General features: G+C 36.7%; 1 protein-coding gene across 5 annotated transcripts in view; it reads left to right on the forward strand.

The window, feature by feature from the left end:
* The window catches only part of FGF12 (fibroblast growth factor 12), a 502,076-nt gene that overhangs the window by 471,304 nt on the left and 10,225 nt on the right, over positions 1 to 20,547 (forward strand). For all 5 annotated transcript variants that reach the window (XM_014843391.3, XM_044771304.2, XM_014843390.3 and 2 more), the window contains one exon: positions 14,059 to 14,257. In XM_014843391.3, coding sequence (XP_014698877.1) covers positions 14,059 to 14,257 — 199 coding nt within the window. The remainder of the gene's footprint in view (positions 1 to 14,058; positions 14,258 to 20,547) is intronic.

The raw sequence follows: 20,547 nt of genomic DNA on the forward strand, positions 1-20,547 counted from the left end.
TTTTGGGGGTACGCAATTCAGCCCATAAGAGAAGGCAAAGGGAGGAGAGAAGTTCCTCAGATTTGCACTTTTAAATCCAATTCATGAATGAGTTCATTCATTCAAACAAATGAATGGATTTGATGACTAGCTAATTCCCGCTTGGACAGGTCAAGTTTCTCTCTCATTTTGGAACTGAAAAATATGCCTTTGTCACCGAAGAGAATGTTATTCCTAAAGAGATTATCTAATTAACATTGTCTCTCTCTGTTGGACTTCTCCAAATGTGGGAAGTGAAATGGGAAAGGAGAACAGGGAAATCAACGGGGAATTGAAAAGCCCTTTTTAGATAGCTCCAAAAGGGGAGGTGATTTCATGCAACTGAGGCTGAGGCTCAGAAAGGCTATAAACTGTTGGCTCATGTGAAAATGCTGACGTGGTTTTTTTTGACATTGATGCACCAGAGTCCCAAGCAAGTCTATTCCAAATCATGTCAGCAAACCATAGTGCTGAGTGCCTGTGGTGGAGAGAGGGGCACCCAGGTGATATAACTCCAACAATTCTTAGATAGGGGAAGGAAGACCCAACATCAGACTTTCCTTAAGAAGTTAGAAATCATATTTCTATGTCAAATTTATGAATTTGAAAAAAATGTTGGGGTTAAATGAAGCAGATCCATGGGTCATATCTGGGTGGTTACCTCTGTTCTTTCCAAAGCACATTGAACCATGCAGCTTTCTTTATATTTTAACAAACTTATAGAAGAAGTATGATGATTCAAGTTTTACATATGAGAAAACTGAGGCTCATAGAAATTAAGGAACTTGCTGACTTTTACCCAACTAATAAATGGCAATGGCAGCATTAAAACCCGTTATCTGATAGCAAAGCCTGTGTTTTCCTTTTGTCCATTGTACCTCTCAGAAAATGTATTTTAACCCAGGTAACATATCGCACAATTTATTATTTCCAAAAGCTTATCTTTGAAGCATGTTTCTTAGCTGTCTGATATAGTTTCTGAAAGAAAAATGAAAAGAAATAGCAATAGGAATCATGGGACCCATAGCCCCCTCTTTCTCAGTCACACCAGCTGAAGCTTATTCAAATCAAGTCCCCACTGCTCCACCTAGTGGCAGCGTTCTCTAATTGGAGGTCAAGTACGACCTTTGGAAAACTTAAATGTGACAGCAAAACGTGTACATGGTTTTAGTTTGCAATCCCACACTAACTTTTGGAAAGATCAGAATAGTCTTTTCTTAAATGCGTTAGATTGTATGGAGCCAGAGCATGGAAGTCGTATGCGTAGAATTCATGCCGGTTGACCATCTTTTAGGTTAGGCTGCTTTGCTAGTGACTCTTTGGATTCTAGATTTGATTTGCAGAATCACATGATTATTGGAATATTATAAGTTGATTATTGGATTAATAATTGGATTAATATTTTCTTTCCTTCCTTTCGCTCCCCTACCATCCCTTCTCTCCCCTCCCCTTCCCTTCTTTTCTCTCATTCTCTACCTACTAAGTTCCTATGTATTTTTCAAGGGTCAAATACGGCCTCTTCCAGGAAGCTCTTCGTGATCCTGATCCTGGCTCAAAAAGGAGGTTTTATTACTCAATCTTATGCCTCACAATATTGTAAACTCTGACTACAAGGACTGCCTATTAATCTCTATATCATTGACTGATAAGAACACGGACAGAATTTAGATGCTAGCTGAAAGAATACATGAATTACATAATTATTTCAGTGACTACCCAGGAATTAGATAACGAATATGCTATTTTGGTCAATTTCACATTATCTTTCCCTTTCTCTCCCTACCTTAGCTGGCCCATCTATAGCTGATTTACTACAAATATATATTGAACTTGAGAATACAAGCAGACATATGCTTACAGTTTTATTGACCTGTTTATGAGAAAATATAAAAAAAATATACTATAAGAATTTTTGCCTTTGCTCAAATAAAAGTTATATCTGTCAGAAACTAAAACTGGTCAAGTCTAGCAAAATATCTCCTTCACATATTGTTCTGCTCTCCCACACAGTAGTTTTAAATACAGCTTTTCAAAATTAAATGCTAGAAATTTGCATGCTGATTCTATTAGGGAAAATGGTCAGATTCTATTCATACGGAACACAAGCTAAATTGGTGAGATGCTGTGACACTTTGCCACTTGGCTTCAAGTTAAGAGAACAGCATCAGTGCTGAGGTTGGCTTTCAATGCTGGGTCTTTCCCTTTTATAAAATGAAGGGGTTTGGTTTAGAAAAACTCCAAGTTTCCTTTCAGCTTCATCTCTAATAATCCAGACTTTTACTAAGGAGAAAAGAAACTGAAAATGCTAAGCTGCAAAATATCTGAAAAAAACAAAGACTCTGAGTGTTTTGGGCACACTTGGGCCAAATGCTAACTGCTTGTCAACAGTTGAACCCCAAACTTTGAGACTAAAATCGTAGGCAGGTAAAGGAATTTGAAATTAACAGAAAAGGAGACATGACTCATAACAGATGATGGCTTTTCAATTGTTTTTTAAACTGTTAACCATTTTACATAAGGCCGTGAAAATCAAAACAGGAAATGAGTACAAATTACTTCTCTTTCAGTTAAAATAGTATTCCACAAAATAAAATTTAAGAGAAATTGAATAATTTTTGTAGTTAGCGATCTGAAAATGAAATTGTTTATTCATTTGATATTCCCTAAAAATGTCTTTACTAGAATGAATTTATAAAAAAAGGAAGTGTATAGCTTTCTTGGGAGTCAGCTTAATATGTGCAGAACCACATAGATATGAATAAATTGTATACATATTACTAAATATTGAAAATCATTTTATGTGAGACCTTATGTAAGGTGGTGGGGATATCTAGACATGAACAGGAACCATGACATTTCGGAGTATGTCAAAAGCATGGATTTTCTCTTAAATGATTCACATGTAATTCTGAAAGTTTTAACATCAGAAATAAAGCATTAGCATTCTACTTATATTCTTCAAGGTCCAGAATACCATTTGTTTGCTTTGATTAATTCATGTTAATGGCTTTTATTAAGTTAAAATATATTTGAATTTCTACATAATTGGTTCTCAATTCAAGAAAGGAATAGTATCTCTTTAGACACCCTGAATGAAAACTTTATCTTTTGTAAGCTAACATAGAATGTGAAAAGTTTGTTGATTCATGTCTATGTTTATTCTGTCATGTTCTAGGCTCCTTGAGAGTGTATATTTCTGTTTATTTTTTACAAATATTTTGATTTTTAAATTAAAAAATATTTCTCTCTCTTTCAGATGTTTTCTGCAAGAGAAAATGGTTATTTCCTTTTAGGCTATTGATCTCTTGATTGTTAGCCGTAACTTCTAAGCTTAATTATAAAATACCTAAAGAAAGAAATAAGAGAATGTAAATAGTTGGATTCTGAATTTTGTTTGCATGTTGGTTCTAAGGAAGCTTAGCTCTGGAAGCTATCTATACTAGGCTCGATGGACCATTATAAAGGTTATTTCATCTACCTATTCCAGACATTTGGAACAGGCTATATTAATTCATTCATTCACTCACAAACATTTATAGGTAAGCTCCCAGGTGCCAGATAATATGCAAGATTCAGGGAGAAATAAGAGAGAGACCCTGATCTCAAATAAGTTGTCCTTAGGAAGGTCATATTTGCAAATACGTGTAATATGAGATAAAAAGTGATCATTGTGTTGAGGGCAGATAAATTGCTGTGGTGGGCATCAGAAGAGAAAGAGATGATTTTCAGGTGACAGGACGAGAAGATTTTGTGGAGGGAGTTGAATTTGAAGTAGGCCATTAAGAGTGAGATTTGGATTTGCAGATAGAGGTGGGAGGATTTGCCACATGGGGAGGCACAGCAGAAACAACAGGAAATATGTGTGTAAACTGTGGCAGCATATGTGAGAGATGTAAAGGCATATAACAAATAACGTACTAAGATAAATGCATATGTATGAGGTGATTTAGCAACCTGATGGTGAAGATAAAGAACATGAGTTATCCACATATGTCTGAATCTTTTATTTTTAGGAATTTGTAATCAAACACTATAGAAATGGGAAGATAGGTAGATAAACACTCATGTTCGCAGAACCATGTCATTGGTCTTCTATTTTTGTGGGGTCTGAGAAGATGCTTTGAGTAAGTGACTTTCTCCTTTTTAGTTTGCAAAGGAAAATTGCTGTAGGATTTAGTCATGAGTTGTGAATCACAAATGAAGCAAACTTAAAACATGCATTAATAGGACTGTTAGGTAGTAGGGTGACTTTTAAGTTTCAGAGTTGGATGGGCTTGCTCCTGTCCTTTCACCCAGTGTTCTTTGTCCACAAATGTCAATTCCACTTTGAAGAATATAGTCTCTTCTCCATTCGCCATCTCTAGTTAAAACTATCAGTCAAGCTTACTCTGTTTTTGTTTCCTATTTATATAAAAGTGGTTACCCCTTTTTGCCTTTGCCTCCTATTATATTGCCATTGCCTACTTTAGGGGTCATAAGAGCAAAATACTCACTACTTACAATCAAAATGGCTAAAACCAAGCTACATTCCCTTAACAGGTATGCAAAGTCACAAAAACTATTATAGTAACTGAAGCACATTGGTCAAAGTCATATGAAGAATATAAGTAAAAGCGTATTTTACCTGGCCGTTCTTAATCTATGAAAGGGCATAAATCATAACCAAAGCACTGTGGCATAGTGAGGGAAGATCCTGGACAGGAGACTGGGTTCTTATCCTGACTCTGCTATTATCTAGCTGCATGTTCTTGATTGTAGACCTTGATTTCTTCATCTGTAAAATGGAGAGTCAGGCTATATATTTGCAGCTCTAAATTTCAAGGATTCTGTGCTCATCATAATGATAGACCTTATGACCTCCCTTTGTTTTTAGTACCTCTTATGAAATCAGACAGGTGTGCTTGTCATCTCTTTGAATGATGGTATGTTCAAAACATGGTAGAGGTAAATGATATTCAATAACATAGGACTTTAGAGAGAAGCATAAAGTGAACCAGGCCCCTCTCTCTTCACTCCTCTTTAGTGGCGAATGTGTTTACTTTGAATTATCCTTCTGAAGGCTCATCATCACAGTAAGAAGCATCGCAGCAAAGATGTTTTTAAAAAAAAACACAACTCTTGCTTTTCAGTTCTATCAGAACTGTTTGTCTAGCAGATTACTCTTTAAGCTGTTGAAATGAAAGTGACTGGTGTGATGGTACACGCAGGCTTGATTGCGACTGAGCAGAACACACCTTTTATAGCACTGCTGGGGATAGAATGTCAGGTCTCGGTCTACTCACACCTGCTGGGTACCTACACGATGCCAGGATTCTTTTGCTTTGCTTTTTTTTAATCTTACATTCCTTCCAGATTAATAAAAGGATTTGTGGTGTCTGTTATACCTCAAAGCATCCTCACAGCAATCCTGCATCACAGGTGTTCTGTAGTCATAGTGCCTCCCAGCCCGTGTTTCTCATTCATTGACTATTACAGTTGGTTCTCACCGAGAAATGTTTCAGTCACTGAGCATTGTAATCACTTCCAGGAAGATGTTTAAATGAAAGTGTAATTTAAACCCAATGAACAAGCAAAACAAGCAAATTCTGGGGTTGTTTCTTCTCAGTGACAGTGGGTATAGTTATATAGCATGCCCACAGTGACACATTACTCCCAATAAAATCCCTTTACTTGCATATTCATAGGTGAAATTTCATCATCATCTAGAAAGCCCACAGTGTTCCTGCCAGCTTTCATATGAAATTTACGTTGTATTGGAGGAGAAATTTTTGGCCCTCTGATGTTGGGCTTGATCCAAATCATTGAAAAGCTGAAAAATGAAACAAGTAGGGTACAAATAAGAATGAGGAATTTTTTACATATATATATATATATTCTTTGTACTGAGGCCCAAGGTTATTCTGGTGGTCTAATCACCAGGACATGAAAGATGGGGTAAGTAATCAGGTTTATTCTCATTCCCTCTTTCAGTCAACTAGTCCACTTGGGGTTATTTATTTAATGCAGTCTTCATTCATCTTCTTCCTTCAGTAATTTTTCACAGGTAGTATCATTCTTTTATATGGGATCAGGCAGTCTTATGGTATATCCTTCTAGTCATGAGGCTTTTGCTTGTTGCATTAGCCTGGGTAAGTAAACCCCCATTGCAGAGTCTAAGTTTTATCAGAATTAAAATAGAGCTATTTTAGCAGTTGTACTCTATATCAGAGGTCTGAAGGCCGTGTTTAGCTAGTAGGCTAATTTTACTTGACCTACAGGTTTTTTTCCCCTTAATGTAACATATTGTTTGAAGGGGCAATATATGCATAAAGAAAAATAAGTCTATTTCTTGCAACTCTATTCTCCAACCACCCACATCCCTTCCCATAAGGCAAACATTATTAGTAGCTTCTTGTATATCACTCAAGTACCTTTCTAAACATAATGCGAACAAATACCTATTTGTGTGCGTGTGCACATATGTGTGTATTTAGCACAAATGGTAGCATGTAAAAATACACGTCTGCTTGCATTATGGATGTCTGGGTATTTAATGCAAATGGTAATATGTATAAATACACACACACTTAGAGGTTGCTACTTTTATTTAAGAATGTGTCTTGCAGCTCTTTCTATAGCAATACACAATGAGCCTCTTTATTGTCTTCAACAGCTGTGTAGTATTCCATTTCGTGGACATGGTAGAATTTATTTAACCAAGCCATTATTGAAGGGCATGTAGATTGTTTTCAATAATTTGATATTGCAAGCATCTTTGCCATGAATATAATCTTGAACATTCTCCATTTTGCACGTTACTATATCTGCAGGTTAAATTCCCAGAAGTGGGTCAAAGGGTACATGCATTGCAGTACGAGAATTTATTCCCATTTTCAATAGCACTCCTTTTGTTACATCCCACAAATTTTGATATTTCATGTTTCACTGTTCAGTTAGAACTACTTTTAATGTCCTTTGTGATTTCTTCCTTGACTTATGGGTTCTATATAAGTCCGCTGTTTAATTCTAAATATTCAAGGATTCTTGAGGTACTTAATTTTGTTGTTGTCAGTGAATATACCCTGTGAGATAGCAGTCTTTTGACTTTTTCTGCGGGCCAGCATTCATCTTAGTGAATGTTCCATACGCACTCGAAGATTCTGCTCCTGTTTGGTATAGTGTTCTACAATATTAATTAGGTCAAGATTTTGATCTCAGATTTTCTGCATCATTACTGACTTTTGATGTTTTCTATCAATTGCTGAGGGAAGAGCATTAAAGTTAATTAATTAATTTGATTCTAATTATGATTGTGGATTTCTTTGTTGCTCCCTTTAGAGCTATCATTTTTTGCTTTCTGTATTTTGAGGTACTCCTATTAGGCACATGCATATATAGGATTAATATGTGTAGGTCCTGGCGCATTGACCCTTGATGGTTATAAGATGTTCCTTTTTAACTCTGATAATACTCTTTGTCTTGAGGTGTCCTTTGTCTGATAATAGCATAGCCATATCCACTTGCTTATGCTTACTGTTGACTTGGGTGTATCCTTTCCATACTTTTACTTTCAGCTTCTATGAAACTTAAGAGTGTCACTTATAGACAGAATATTGTAAGATTTTGCATTTTTGTTTGGTCTCACAGACTCTGCTTTTTCATTGGAGTGTTTATTCTATTTACATTGAATGTGATGATCGATATAGTTGGGTTCAAATCTACCACCTTACGATTTGTTTTCTGTTTATCTCATCTCATTTTTATTTTTCCATTTCTGTTCTTATTTCTTTTTGTTTAATTAATACTTTTTATATTCTATTATAATTCCTACATTGGCTTCCTAGTTCTACCCCTTTGTATTATATTTGTAGCTTTTGCTCTAGAGAATGCAAAAGGCAGCCTTACTTTATGACAGCATAATTAGAATTAATATTAAAACTCTTCACATAAAATATGAAAACCTTAAAATAATATATTTCAATTAACTCTCACTTTTTCTGCAGTGTCATATGTATGTTTTTACGTTATAACCCTCTCAGTGCACTGTTATTATTCTTGCTTTAAAAATTAAAAGAAGAGGGGCCCACCTGGTGGCACAGCGGTTAAGTTCACGTGCTCCACTTCGGCAGCCTGGGGTCTGCTGGTTTGGGCCATGGGCACGGACCTACATACCGCTTATCAAGCCATGCTGTGGCAGGTGTCCCATATTTATAAAATAGAGGAAGATGGGCACGGATGTTAGCTCACAGCCAATCTTCCTCAAAAAAAAAAAAAAAATGAGGAATATTGGCAGTGGATGTTAGCTCAGAGCTAATCTTTCTCAAAAAAATTAACAGTATGTTTGTTTATATTTATCAATGTGTTTATGTTTTCCAGTGCTATTCATCCCTTCCTAAATAATGTAAGTTTCCATCTGATAGAATTTCTCTTCAGCCCGAATAACGTCTTTCAGCATTTATTATAATGCAAGTCTACTAGAAATGAATTCACTCATTTTGTTTATCTGAAAGTATTTTTACTTTACCTTGCCTATGTTGAAGGATATATTCACTAGATATAGAATTATGGGTTTAATTTTTTTTTTTTTTAATTTTAGTGCTTTACTGACTTCATTCTATTGTCTTCTGGCCTCCATTGTTTACCTGTGTTTGATGTGTATTTTTCCATTCTCAGCTCATTTTTAAAATTTGTTTTATCTATCTTTATTTTTCAGAAGTTTGGTTATAATGTACTTGAGTATAGTTTTGGTGTATTTATCCTGCTTGGAATTTGCTAATCTTCTTCAATCTAGATCTGTAGAAATTTTTATTTTTACCATATTCAAAAACTATATTTGATAAATTTTAACCATTCTTTATTCATTTTTTTTTCTGCTTTATTCTAATTCTTTTTCTTCCATATAGGTGAGACTGTTAGATATTGTCAACAGGTTACTGAGTCTGTTTGTGATTTTTTTAAATCTTTATTTATCTGTGAACTTTAACCTGGATAATTTCAATTAACCTGCCTTCAAGTTCATTGGTGCTTTCATTTGCCGATCTCTAGTCTGTCAACAAGTATGGCTGGTGGTTTTTTCCCTCATATCTTGTCTTTTTCAGTTCTAAAATTTTTGTTTGTTTTTTATTTCATTATTTTCTGCTCAAATTTCTTATTTGTTTATTCATTATGTCCTTCTTTGTCTTTAAGTCCTATAATCTATATAGGAGCTCTTTTAATATCTTTATCTATTAATTCTAACATCTGGGTCATCTTATGATCTTTTCTATTGATTGTTTAATTAGCTGATTATGGGTTACGTTGCCTTGCTTGTATTCACATTCTAAAATTTTTTATTGTATGTCAGACATTTGTATAATATGTTGTAGGGTGGATTACATTATTCTCTGGTAAGGAGTGTGAGTGTGCGTTTCTGGCCTTTAGATAAATCACTAGTAGATGCTCTTGGTCTTGTCAGTCTGTGTGTGTGTGTGTGTGTGTGTGTGTGTGTGTGTGTGTGTGTTTGTCTACATCTCGACTATTTTGCTTGTGTCTTTAGTCCAAGGGGTGAGGGATCTTACTTAAGGTGTGATCATTAATCCTAAAATGTGGCCTTTCTGAGGTCTCCAGCGAATGTCCAATGTGCTTATTGAGGTGTCTTCTTTCTGGCTAGTCTGGAATTTCAGCATATCCCAGCCCTGCACAATCTCTGCTATCTCCATTCAGCTCTAAATCGTGCAAGAGCTGTTCTGTGGTAGGCCTGGAGGAATCTCATCCTGGGTGTGTGCAGTCTATCCATAAGCCCAGGATCCTCAGGAAATTTCCATATAGTATCCTGCCACGCATCACACCAGGTTCCTTTTCTCTGCCACCTTGCTTCACAAATTCAAGTCACTTTAGCAGTCCCAAACACTAATTTCTGCCTCTTCAGCTCAAAAAAACACAGTGCTATACTTCAGCTTCACCCTTCCATTCCCAGGTTGAAAAGTGCCTCCTGCAGAAAGCCAGAGTTAACGTGGTGCTTACCTTGTGTATTTTCTTTCTCTCAAAGATCGAGATCCTGAAATTCCAGTTGAAAAGTGCCTCAAATCTATTGCCCCATATATTTTGTTCTGTTTTATAATTGTTTATCAGGAGGTTAAGTTTGATGCCAGTTATTCCGACTTCATGGAGGTTGACATGCAGAGTTTTAAAAATTGGTAAATTTCATGTAAAAACCATTTTTCAGCCTTTGTTGATAATTTCTGTGGCCCTTTAGACTATTCAAAATGACTTTGCAAAAGGTGTAACAGTGTTTAAGTTGAAATATGGGAATCTGACAACATCCCTACCTTCATCTTTATCCCCAGAAAGGAAGACGGAAGCTGAGGCACCTGAGGCCCACATCCTCTTTCATGAATGTGTTGGGGTATTCAACATTCTTGCCTAGGTTTTCAGGCTCAGTCATAGTGGGGCAATGGGTTACAATCTTTGTACATTCTCACTTCCTAAGAACCAATGGTGTTTTTCAGGGAGAATGGTACTATTCCCCCAATATCTGCTCTCTGTCTCCAGAACATCGAGACTTTTTGAAGTAATTTTGATGATAACAGTGAATTGTAATACAATATATCCCCTCCCACACTGGCCTTCTCCCACTTCTCACTCCCACCACACCTCTATACTTGCAGGCTTCTGGCTAGAGGCTAAGCCAAATGGCCCTGTGGTATTATGCCTCGTTAGGAGGTGTGAAGAACTTGAAAATCACGCATCACTTATCTCAGGTTGATGTCAAAAATATCTTCTACAAGGAAAAGAGAAATTGTTGGATTTCTCTGTGTCCTCTATAAATAGGTGGCCAAACTGAGCCTTAAGCAATGTAGCCTTGGTTCCCCTAGTCCAGGGAAGTCATAGGCAGGACACATAATTTGGATTCCACAAGTAAAGTCGTTTTCCCCAATCCATTCTCATTTGGGATATCAGATGTCACCTGAACATTGTAACTAGAAGTAAGGCAGGTGAGTAATGTGCCAGATATTATGTTAAGGACACTTTTATTATTTCTGCTAATAATCACAACCTTGTAGTGAAGGTGTAGTCTCTACTTACAGATGATGAAGCTGAGCCTCAGAGAAATTAAGTAACTTGTCCAACTTCAAAAATCAGGAATTTGAATCTTTGTGTCTATCTGCCTCCAAAATTATGTTTCCGATACACTGTAAGTTTCATTATTTTATGATGGTATAAATTTACCTTGTTACCTTTGAAGATATTGCACAGAATGTGTTAACAAAGAACATTTAGTTTTAGAGAAATTAGCTCAGTAGTTTTCCAGTACAAATTATCTCAAAAGTACATAGATAAAGCTTCCTATATCTGCAGAGTTTTTTTTTTTTGTTATAAAATCAGACTTGTTCTAGTCAAAGCAACCCCTTTTAAAAAAAAATGCTTCATTTGAGATAATGTATTTTAGCGTTTTCCTTGCCTATTGTCAGGATGGAAACAGCAGTTCTCATGCTTGATTTAATATCATTATGTCTGACAACACAGTTGACAAAACAACTGCTAATATACCAGATATTTTCAAGTTCTGTGCATCTAAAAGCCATTAATGAAGTTAGCAAAGCAGAATCTTCGTAGCCAAATATTCAACGTTTATAACCAAAGGAACACTTTCTGTCTCTGGAGTTGGTGGTCGTAAATTGTGTTGCAAGAAGCATTGAGCGTTTGATTCCTTTCTTCATTATACACAACCCAAGAAATGAGATTGCACAGCAAACAGAGAAAATGGTTTTGTACATTAAAAAGGGTTTAGATTTTGTTTTCTAATTGGGAAGGAAAACAATCAAAATGAGAGGGCCATTTGTATCTAGGATACATTTGAAAAATCAGTAATCTATACATATCATAGGGAGACTCATTAGTCATAATTATTTACATAATAGCAAAGTTTATTTTCTCTGATTACATTTTCATTTACATTTTGTTTTCTTAATAATATATTACCACTATTTTTTTTGGTAGGTAAGCACTATTTTTGAAGTGATAAATTTTGTATTGATTCAATTTCAGAAATTATTTAACTATTTGATATGAATGATAAAGCTACAGAAGATTTAAATCAAAAGGGACGTTTGAGATTGCCTAATCTGACAAACACTTCTCTTTTGCATTTAGGGGAACAGGAAACCTAAGAAGGAAAGTGATCTTTCCAATCTGAACACAAATTAGAGATATACAAGAATAAAAATCTGAGTCTCATGATGTCTTTTCATCAAATTATTTTGTTGGAGTTGTTTTTTTTTTTTTTGAAATTCCAAGAATTGTTGAAAATTCAAGGGAAATATAACAATCACAGTATTTACCTTTGTGGAGCTTATACACATTCATATGTCATGTAATGTCCAGTAATGTTAAGTCATGAAGAAAAAAGCAAGGTAAAGGATTAGAAAGTGACTAGACGAGGTGCTAAATATGTAAGGTAGTCAGGGGAGGTCTCTAAGATGATCACACTTGAGCAGTGACCTGAATGAAAAGAGAGAGCAAGCGGGTTAATGTGTTATGGAAGAGGTTTTGAAGAACAAAGCATTTCAGTTGTGAAGGACTTGAAAGGGGCTATGCTTGTTGTTTTTGAGAAACAGCAAGGAGACCAGTGGCTGCAGTGCAATGAATGTTCATGTATTCATTGCCCATTTATCCCAGGGATAAAGGACATGGTTTCAACTGGCTTTTGTCCCACATACTCCTCAGTAACTGAACTCCAGGTGCGACTGCATTAAATCCTCGGGGCCTGGCATTGAAAGGGTCGCGAGGAAGAGATTCTTCCAGTAATGGTTAAGATGATAGTGACTATTGCGAATGTATCTGACATGCAGGAGTTTTATTTACTTGTAGCTGAAGAAGATGCTATCACATTTGTTTTCCTTCTGCTTATCTCAGAAGGGGAGGAATTTCTTCTTCCCATGGAATACATTTTGTTAATTTGACGTGTTAGGATTTGATCTTATTGTATTGATTATACAATCTCATTGTAAGTCACTAAACAAGACTCAGGCAGAAAAGGTGAGTTTGACAGGCCATGATTGTGAAGCAATAAATGTGAGTCCTCACATTGGCGCAGTGATTTTTTTGGTATAACTTTGAATTAATCATATAACCTTTTGGTTTTCTCACTTTTCAAATGATGAGGTTGAAGTAGAGGATTTTTAAGGTTCCTTCTCAAACTAAAACTCTCCTTCTCTGTTTTATTGAAGATCATGCACGGCAATAGTAATATTTTTCTACTACTTATTCCTAAGTGTTTTTACCTGAGATTTGGATTACTAAGTAGAAAAATGTTTCAAAGAAATTAAAGGGAAAGTTACTGACAAGCAAAGATGTAATATACTGATGATTTTACAGAACAAGCTTTGGCTGTCTAATAGGTTTGTGTACATATAGGGTAGGCCCTTCAAAAGCATCTGGCGAGGGGCAGGCCCAGTGGCGCAGGGGTTAGGTGCGCACAATCCGCTTCGGTGGCCCCGGGTACCCCGGTTCGGATCCTGGGTGCGGAACACGTCACCACATGGCAAGCCATGCTGTGGCAGGTGTCCCACATATAAAGTAGAGGAAGATGGGCACAGATGTTAGCTCAGGGCCAGTGTTCTTTAGAAAAAAGGGAGGATTGGCAAATGTTAGCTCAGGGCTAATCTTCTTTGGAAAAAAAAAAAGGTCTGGAGAGCCTGTGTCTGCTGTGGTCATGTTTGATTTTGATTCCCAGGTATACATTTTACATGCCAAGGGCCACTGAAGCGCACAATGGCCAATCTCTTAAATTTACAAAATGTTGTACTGAGCTCACGATTTGGACCTGGGCACAGTCTCGAATGATAGAAGCCCAAGGAGTGATTCAAACCTGAACGGCTGTGTTCTATGGTGTAAAGGTCATTTAGAAAGGAAATCTGGTTTCTTGATTTTGTTTGATGAATCTTTATAACCAAGTGCTGATAGAAATTGCCTCTCATTTGTTCTTAAGAGAAGACCTGTATGTCAGGCTCATTGAATTTAAGCATTTGCTGATTCATTCTTATGTCCTTTCTCTTTTTTGTATCTTCTTTTTGTCTGCAGGATGTTTTCACTCCAGAATGCAAATTTAAGGAATCTGTGTTTGAAAACTACTACGTGATCTATTCTTCCACACTGTACCGTCAGCAAGAATCAGGCAGAGCGTGGTTTCTGGGACTCAATAAGGAAGGGCAAATTATGAAAGGGAACAGAGTGAAGAAAACCAAGCCCTCATCACATTTTGTACCAAAACCTATTGAAGGTATGAAACGAACTTCTTTTCTTCTTTAGACCCTGAACTGTGTTTTAACGCCAATTGTGCTTCTCGTCCTTTTGCTCAGTTGAGTTTTCTTGGAATGCAACAGATCAGAACAAAGTTTCAGAAAACACAATATTACCTTTGTCTATAAAAAAAAAATCTGTTACAAGTACTTTGCTCTTAGGAAAAAGCTGCTTGAATATAGAAGCTAGAAAATTCCTGAAAGTAGAAAAACAGTGGTGGTTACCATTTGGAATGTAATTTCCTTCTTGGTTGAATACAATAATTTAATTTCTCAGGATACACTCTTGAAGAACCAAGAGTACTATTACGTATAGTACTTTAAAGTATGCAAAAGGCTTTTAGAAATATGTTTATATTCTAATTTCTACAACTTTGTGAACAAATCTAACAATGTATGTATTAATTTTCTTTGTATATTTTGAGGAAAGAAAATAGTATGCTATTTACTGTGATCAATAAATATTTACAGTATTAAATTTATCCTTCTCAGTTGAAGCTGTAACCTCCCTTCCCATGATCATTTAATATAGTGTTCACTTATTTCAAATTTATCACTAGAATAAATAATTTTATGCTGAGGAAACCCATTTTTGGCACGTTGTTCCTTAAGTAGAATGAGAATATACCATTGGGGTGACCACATTTACTGTATTCAGGCAAGCTTTTGAATACGGGATGAGAAAGCAGCAGCAGTCTGGAGGTTCATCAACACAACGTTCATCTCTAAAAGTCACCTTAGTCCAGCCTCCTTGTCTGAGGAGATTAGAAAATTGAGGCAGAGCATTGCAATTCTGTGACTTAGCCAGACTTGTCTGCCCCCTAAATATCTACAGGGTGTGCTGAGGTCAACTGATGTAGGGACGCAATGCCTGTTGTAGAGAACATATGACTATGGCAGTCAACAAACATTTGTCAAATCAATACCATGTCAAAGTACTGGGGGGAAATGTGACATTCAAGGCTCCTCTTCCCTCCCAGGCTTCCCTTCACATCTGATGTTTTTAACCACAAAACTGAATGCTCCTTCTTGCAATATATTTCCACTATTTTGGGCCCCAGGTAGCTTTTTCGCCCTCCTCTCCCCACAATTTCCATCCTCTCATGGGCCTGGAACCTGCCTGTTAGTCCTTGTAAAGAATGAATTCAACAGTCAATTTTTCCTTGAAGGCCGCTCTGACTTTCTTCAAGTAGAATTACATATTCTGTCATCTTATCATTGTATACATTTCTCTCTCTTAGAAATTATCACATTGTATTACATTTACCTATTTACCACTCTCTCTCCTCTTATCCATGGTTAGATCACTTTTTGAGTGAACAGAATATGTTTTATTTTTCCTCATATCTTTTTGTATCTTGTACGATATCTGATGTATCATAGGGAGATGTGCAATGATCCTTATAGATTCAATAAGTGAACACGTGAATGAGCAAATGAATGAATAGGTAAAGATAAAGAAGAACTATATGCTCCAGACAACTTTATAATATTCTGGGAGATATGAAACATGTTTGCTAGTGGCAATAGGACAATCCAAAAAGTGATGAATTACACGTTGTGGGAAATGATATTGCAATTTAAGGCAAGAGCTATTTCTTCCACCAAAAGGAAGATATTGAAAAGCGAATATTTCAATGTACCTTCTGAAAATGCTAGGCATGTGACCATTTAAGATGAGAGGAGGGGATTAAGGAAACAAAAACACTCCAGGTACAGTGTGAGTAAACTATCAAAACTATTGCATCATTTTTATTTGTGCATTTAAGTTGATTTTTGTTGTTGTAATGAAAATAGTACATGCTCATTTGGAAAATTCAAGTATAAAGGATAAGGAAAAAAACTATGTATTTTATTTATTCCTTTTGTGGATAATGCTTTCCATGCTGCACTCCTCCCCCTCAGAAAAGAGATACCTATAATCTACCCTCCTAATCATGACTGCTGTGTTTGCTTTGGCTGGTCAAGCTTCCTCTTGGGCCTGAATGACCACGTATACATTTCCCAGAGAAATTTATACAATGACCATGCTCCTAGTTCCAGAGCTGCCTTAATTCTACATTTGTGGCTGCATTTCAGTACAAATGTGGGAAGAGACAACTAGACATTCTTAGTTGTATATGTTAGAATTAGGTTTGGCTGCGTATAACACAAAACGCATGTTAAGAGCGGCTTTATCACACACAATTTTATTTTTTCACAAACCACATCTACAAGCTGCTGTCCAGGGCTGGTTCTGTGGCTTCCCAATTGTTAGGGACATTGTCTGTGTCCAGCTTTGAACGTCCCTCTCCCTACTGTGTTGTACAACTGTGCCCTGTGCTATCAGCACAGCCACACACAATGGATCTGCCCTTATCCCCATCATCCAACCAGCGTCCTCATCCCAGTCAGAGGGCAGAGGAATGGATGAAAAAGATAGAGGCGAAAGCCTGTGCCAGTGTTCTCTTCAAGACAGTCCCCATTAGCTGCCATAGGATATTTACATCCCACTGACCACAACCCAGTCAGGTGCTCACACCTAGGTGCAGAGAAGACTAAGAATGTAGTCTTTTTTCTGGATGGCTATGTATCAAACAAATCTTCAGTGATTTTGGGAGAGTGGTAGAATAGGATTAAGACAACTAAGAGCCTCTGCATCAGCCTGCCATCATCCTAACTTTAGAATCTCTCTGATTTCCTAATTTTCTTAGTGACAGCTTTTGGTTGATTGTTTTGTTTTTATTTTTCTTATTTACTGATACTTTTAGAATCATTAAATAAGAACAAAAGGAAAAAAAATTCCTTTTGTTCTGGGGGAAAAAATAAAGTCCATTCTAAATTAGATTCACTAATACTTGGATTTACTTCTGAGGCTCTGTGTCTCTTTGGATTGTAGGAATGAAAACTTGAGTGTGAAGTATATAGAATATGATGAGAATCACTTCCAAAGACGAAAACAAGAAATTAATTTGCTTCAGACCAAAGACCTTTTAATTCCCTAGAAACGTCTTTGCCTTTTGTCTTAGAGAACAAGTTTCACTTTTTGATTAATATTAGCTAACGGCTTACTTTGCACAGGTGTTAATGCTAAGCATGTCTCAATTATTGTCTCTTTTATTTTTCACTCCATTTCTATGAAGTTGATTCTAGAATTATCTCCATTTTACAAATGTGGAAAATGAAGCACAGAGATACTAAGCAATTTGTCCCAAATCAAGCAGCTTGTAAGTGGCAGAGCCAGAATTCAAACCGAGACATTCTGGTCTAAGGGATCAAGTGGTTAATCTCCGTGAAGACTGGCGAGGCGGACTACAGGCCGAGGTCTGAACCTCAGTAATGCGTAACAGGACCCTAGTCAATGCTCTCGAATAAATGTCTCCTAATTGCTTCTCTTCATTTTCAATCTGGAATATACTTGCTCCTTAGAAATAAAAGCCCTTCGGATTCATGGAGATCTTCATGCTTTTATATTGTACTTTACCTGATACACATAAAATTGGTCAGTTCTCTTACACCTCGTCTGTACCTTGATATCATTACTATAATACAAAAAAATATGAAGAATTACCCAATGATTCTCCATGCAGTAGTATTTGTTATCATTAAATGGTTTTTACAGGTTACCATCATTTATCAAAGAGGTGTCCACTCGAGGTTTTGTTAGGCCTTATTCTACTGTGCAGTGTGACCTGTTTCTGCCTGCTGGATCCCACAACTACTCTCACTACCACTATTATTACCACTATTACTAGTCTTACTACTTCCATACACTATTTATCAGTTTACTGTTTGCTGGGCAATTTGCTTATGTTATCTCTGTTAAACCTCAAGCAGTCCTATGTTAAGATTCTCATTTTAAAGATGAGGAAACTAACATTTAATGTAGTTAAGTAACCTGTCTAAGATCACAGGGCTAGATAAATACAGAACTGGGGTTGGAATCTAGGAAGCCCAGTGTCAACACCTATGCACGTAATCCCTTCACTATATTGCCTTTCAATCTGAAGTAAGCCTGTGCATATGCACATACTCAGAAAAGTCAGGGGTAGCAAAGCAGAAATATTATACCAGGCTACAACTTGAAGAGTAAGCTAATTCTAAGCCATGCAAAATTGAGACAAGTATGTGTAATATGATGAGATAAATTCATATTGGTAGATGATCAGATAAGATAGCTATAGGAATGCCTTATTAAAACGAGGCAAGAAAGAATTAAGATTATATCACTTCAACCTGATGAAATTTAACAGGATTTATTTCCTATTCTGTAGAGAAGAATTTGGGCTAGATGATTCCTGAAGTTCTTTGACAATGGCATCCTGTGGCAGTCTTCATAAGCACTTTGTTGCAAAACCATGTTCCTTCATGGAACCTGGCATAGGATTTACATATAAAATGATTCCAAACACATTTCTTTTCTTGAATTATTGAATGAGTAAAGTACAGTTTTATGAGCTGTTACCATAAATGGGCGATTTGTGAAATGTTTTTGGAGGGTGCAGGATGAAAAACATTCTCAGTGTAGCGCCTATCTGTAAAGAAAGTTTTCAATAATATTTTTTCCATAGGCCAAGTGTAAAGCACATAGCCAGAAGACATTTTTAGAAAAGAAAGAAAATGATAGCTTCATAAGAGGTTAGCCATATTGCTGGTTAACTAAAAAGATTGTTAATTATTTTTACTTTTTAAAGGAATTTTTGAAAACCTGTGAGAAGCCACCACTATTACTATTACTGACAGAGTCCGGTACTATAGAAGTAAATCCTCCCCTCTTTTATGAAGGGAATTGGCTTCTTATAGAGGAAAAGTAAGAGAAGGTTTGCTTTGTTTTTGTTTTTCAAATATCTCTGCCTTTTCCCCCACTCCTGATGGGGGTATCATTTTGAATGTCAGGATACCCAAAATTAAGCTCTGCTAGTTTGAGGATCTTAAAGACCTGCACTGATTACATGATAGTAATTATCCACCAGCCCCTTTCCCTCCACAGCTTCACCCTTCGTCCTGTGTTTAGAACATAGGAGGTGGTAATGAGGGGGTGCAAGGGCATCTATGCAGACAGATGGATGGACTTGATATTTAAACCCATGACTATGTACATTGCACATCAACCTTTGCTTACATGGGTCCCCACCCCTGGAATTTAAGACAATACCACAGCATGCATGATTACCAATTTTGCCCTTTCAGAGCATTGTTTATGCCACAGAGAAGTGACTCCCCTAGGTTCAAATTGTCTTGGTGGTGACTCCCCTTTAGCTTCAGATACAGCAGCCAAATACTCTTTGACAAAGAACAAGATACAATCTCCTCCTTTTCTCCTCCCTCCTTCTTCAAGAAGCTCATTACTCAGCTCCTGCAGGTGGCCAAGTTTTCAGAATCTTGTTGCTTTCCATTGTAGGGGAGGAAGACATTTCCTCTACCCTCTCTGGGTTCTTCTGGCAGGAGAACAAATTAAATTCACATGAGACAGAATAACAGGAGAAAATTAAACACAGCTTTATAACATGTATACATGGGCGAGGTTCAGGCAAGCTGAGCAACTCACCAAAATTGCTGAAGCCACCACCTTAAGTATCATCTTCAGCTAAAGACAAAGGAGGATGTTGAGGGTAGGGGGAGTCAGTTACAGGAGGTTACCAGACAAGCACAGTAAACAGGAATAAGATTATTATGCAAATTTAAGTCCTTGCCTTCTGCATTGATAAGAGTTTCTAGAGATAAGGTCATCCCCTCTTCTTCCTGTCCAGAGAGGGAGACACCTTTGCAGATGGAGATTTCCTTTACAATGTAAATGTTTCTTAACAAAGGGTAAGTAAATTCTACTCCTGAGAGCCTCCTTCCCATCTGCAGTTTTTAAAAGTAACCAGCCCCAAATAATCCTCATGCCAAAGAGACCTATATTGGAGTGGCCATTTCCCATCCCCCATACCACCGAAAAGAGTGTGTGCACTTTTCAAAGATTTAAGGTTCAAGAACTTAATCCTGGAGAGAGAAATATGTTTCTAAGGTAGAATTAGTAAATATCAAGTAAGAGTCATTGCTACGGAAATGTTAAACTTGGAATAAAGAAAGATTTACCTGTTTCCACCAATTTATTTTCTAGTGGGGAGATAGGACCAGCAGACACACACGCACACACACACACACACACACCCATAGGGCAGTTACAAATTATCCATTTCCCCATTAGAACTGTTACTTTAAGCTAATAGAACCTGAGTTAAATCTCTGCAGTATAATGTAGATCAGTGTTTCCCCTATATCAGTATCAGAACGACCTGGAGTGTTT

Source organism: Equus asinus, chromosome 5, assembly GCF_041296235.1.
Source record: "Equus asinus isolate D_3611 breed Donkey chromosome 5, EquAss-T2T_v2, whole genome shotgun sequence".
Taxonomy (NCBI): domain Eukaryota; kingdom Metazoa; phylum Chordata; class Mammalia; order Perissodactyla; family Equidae; genus Equus; species Equus asinus.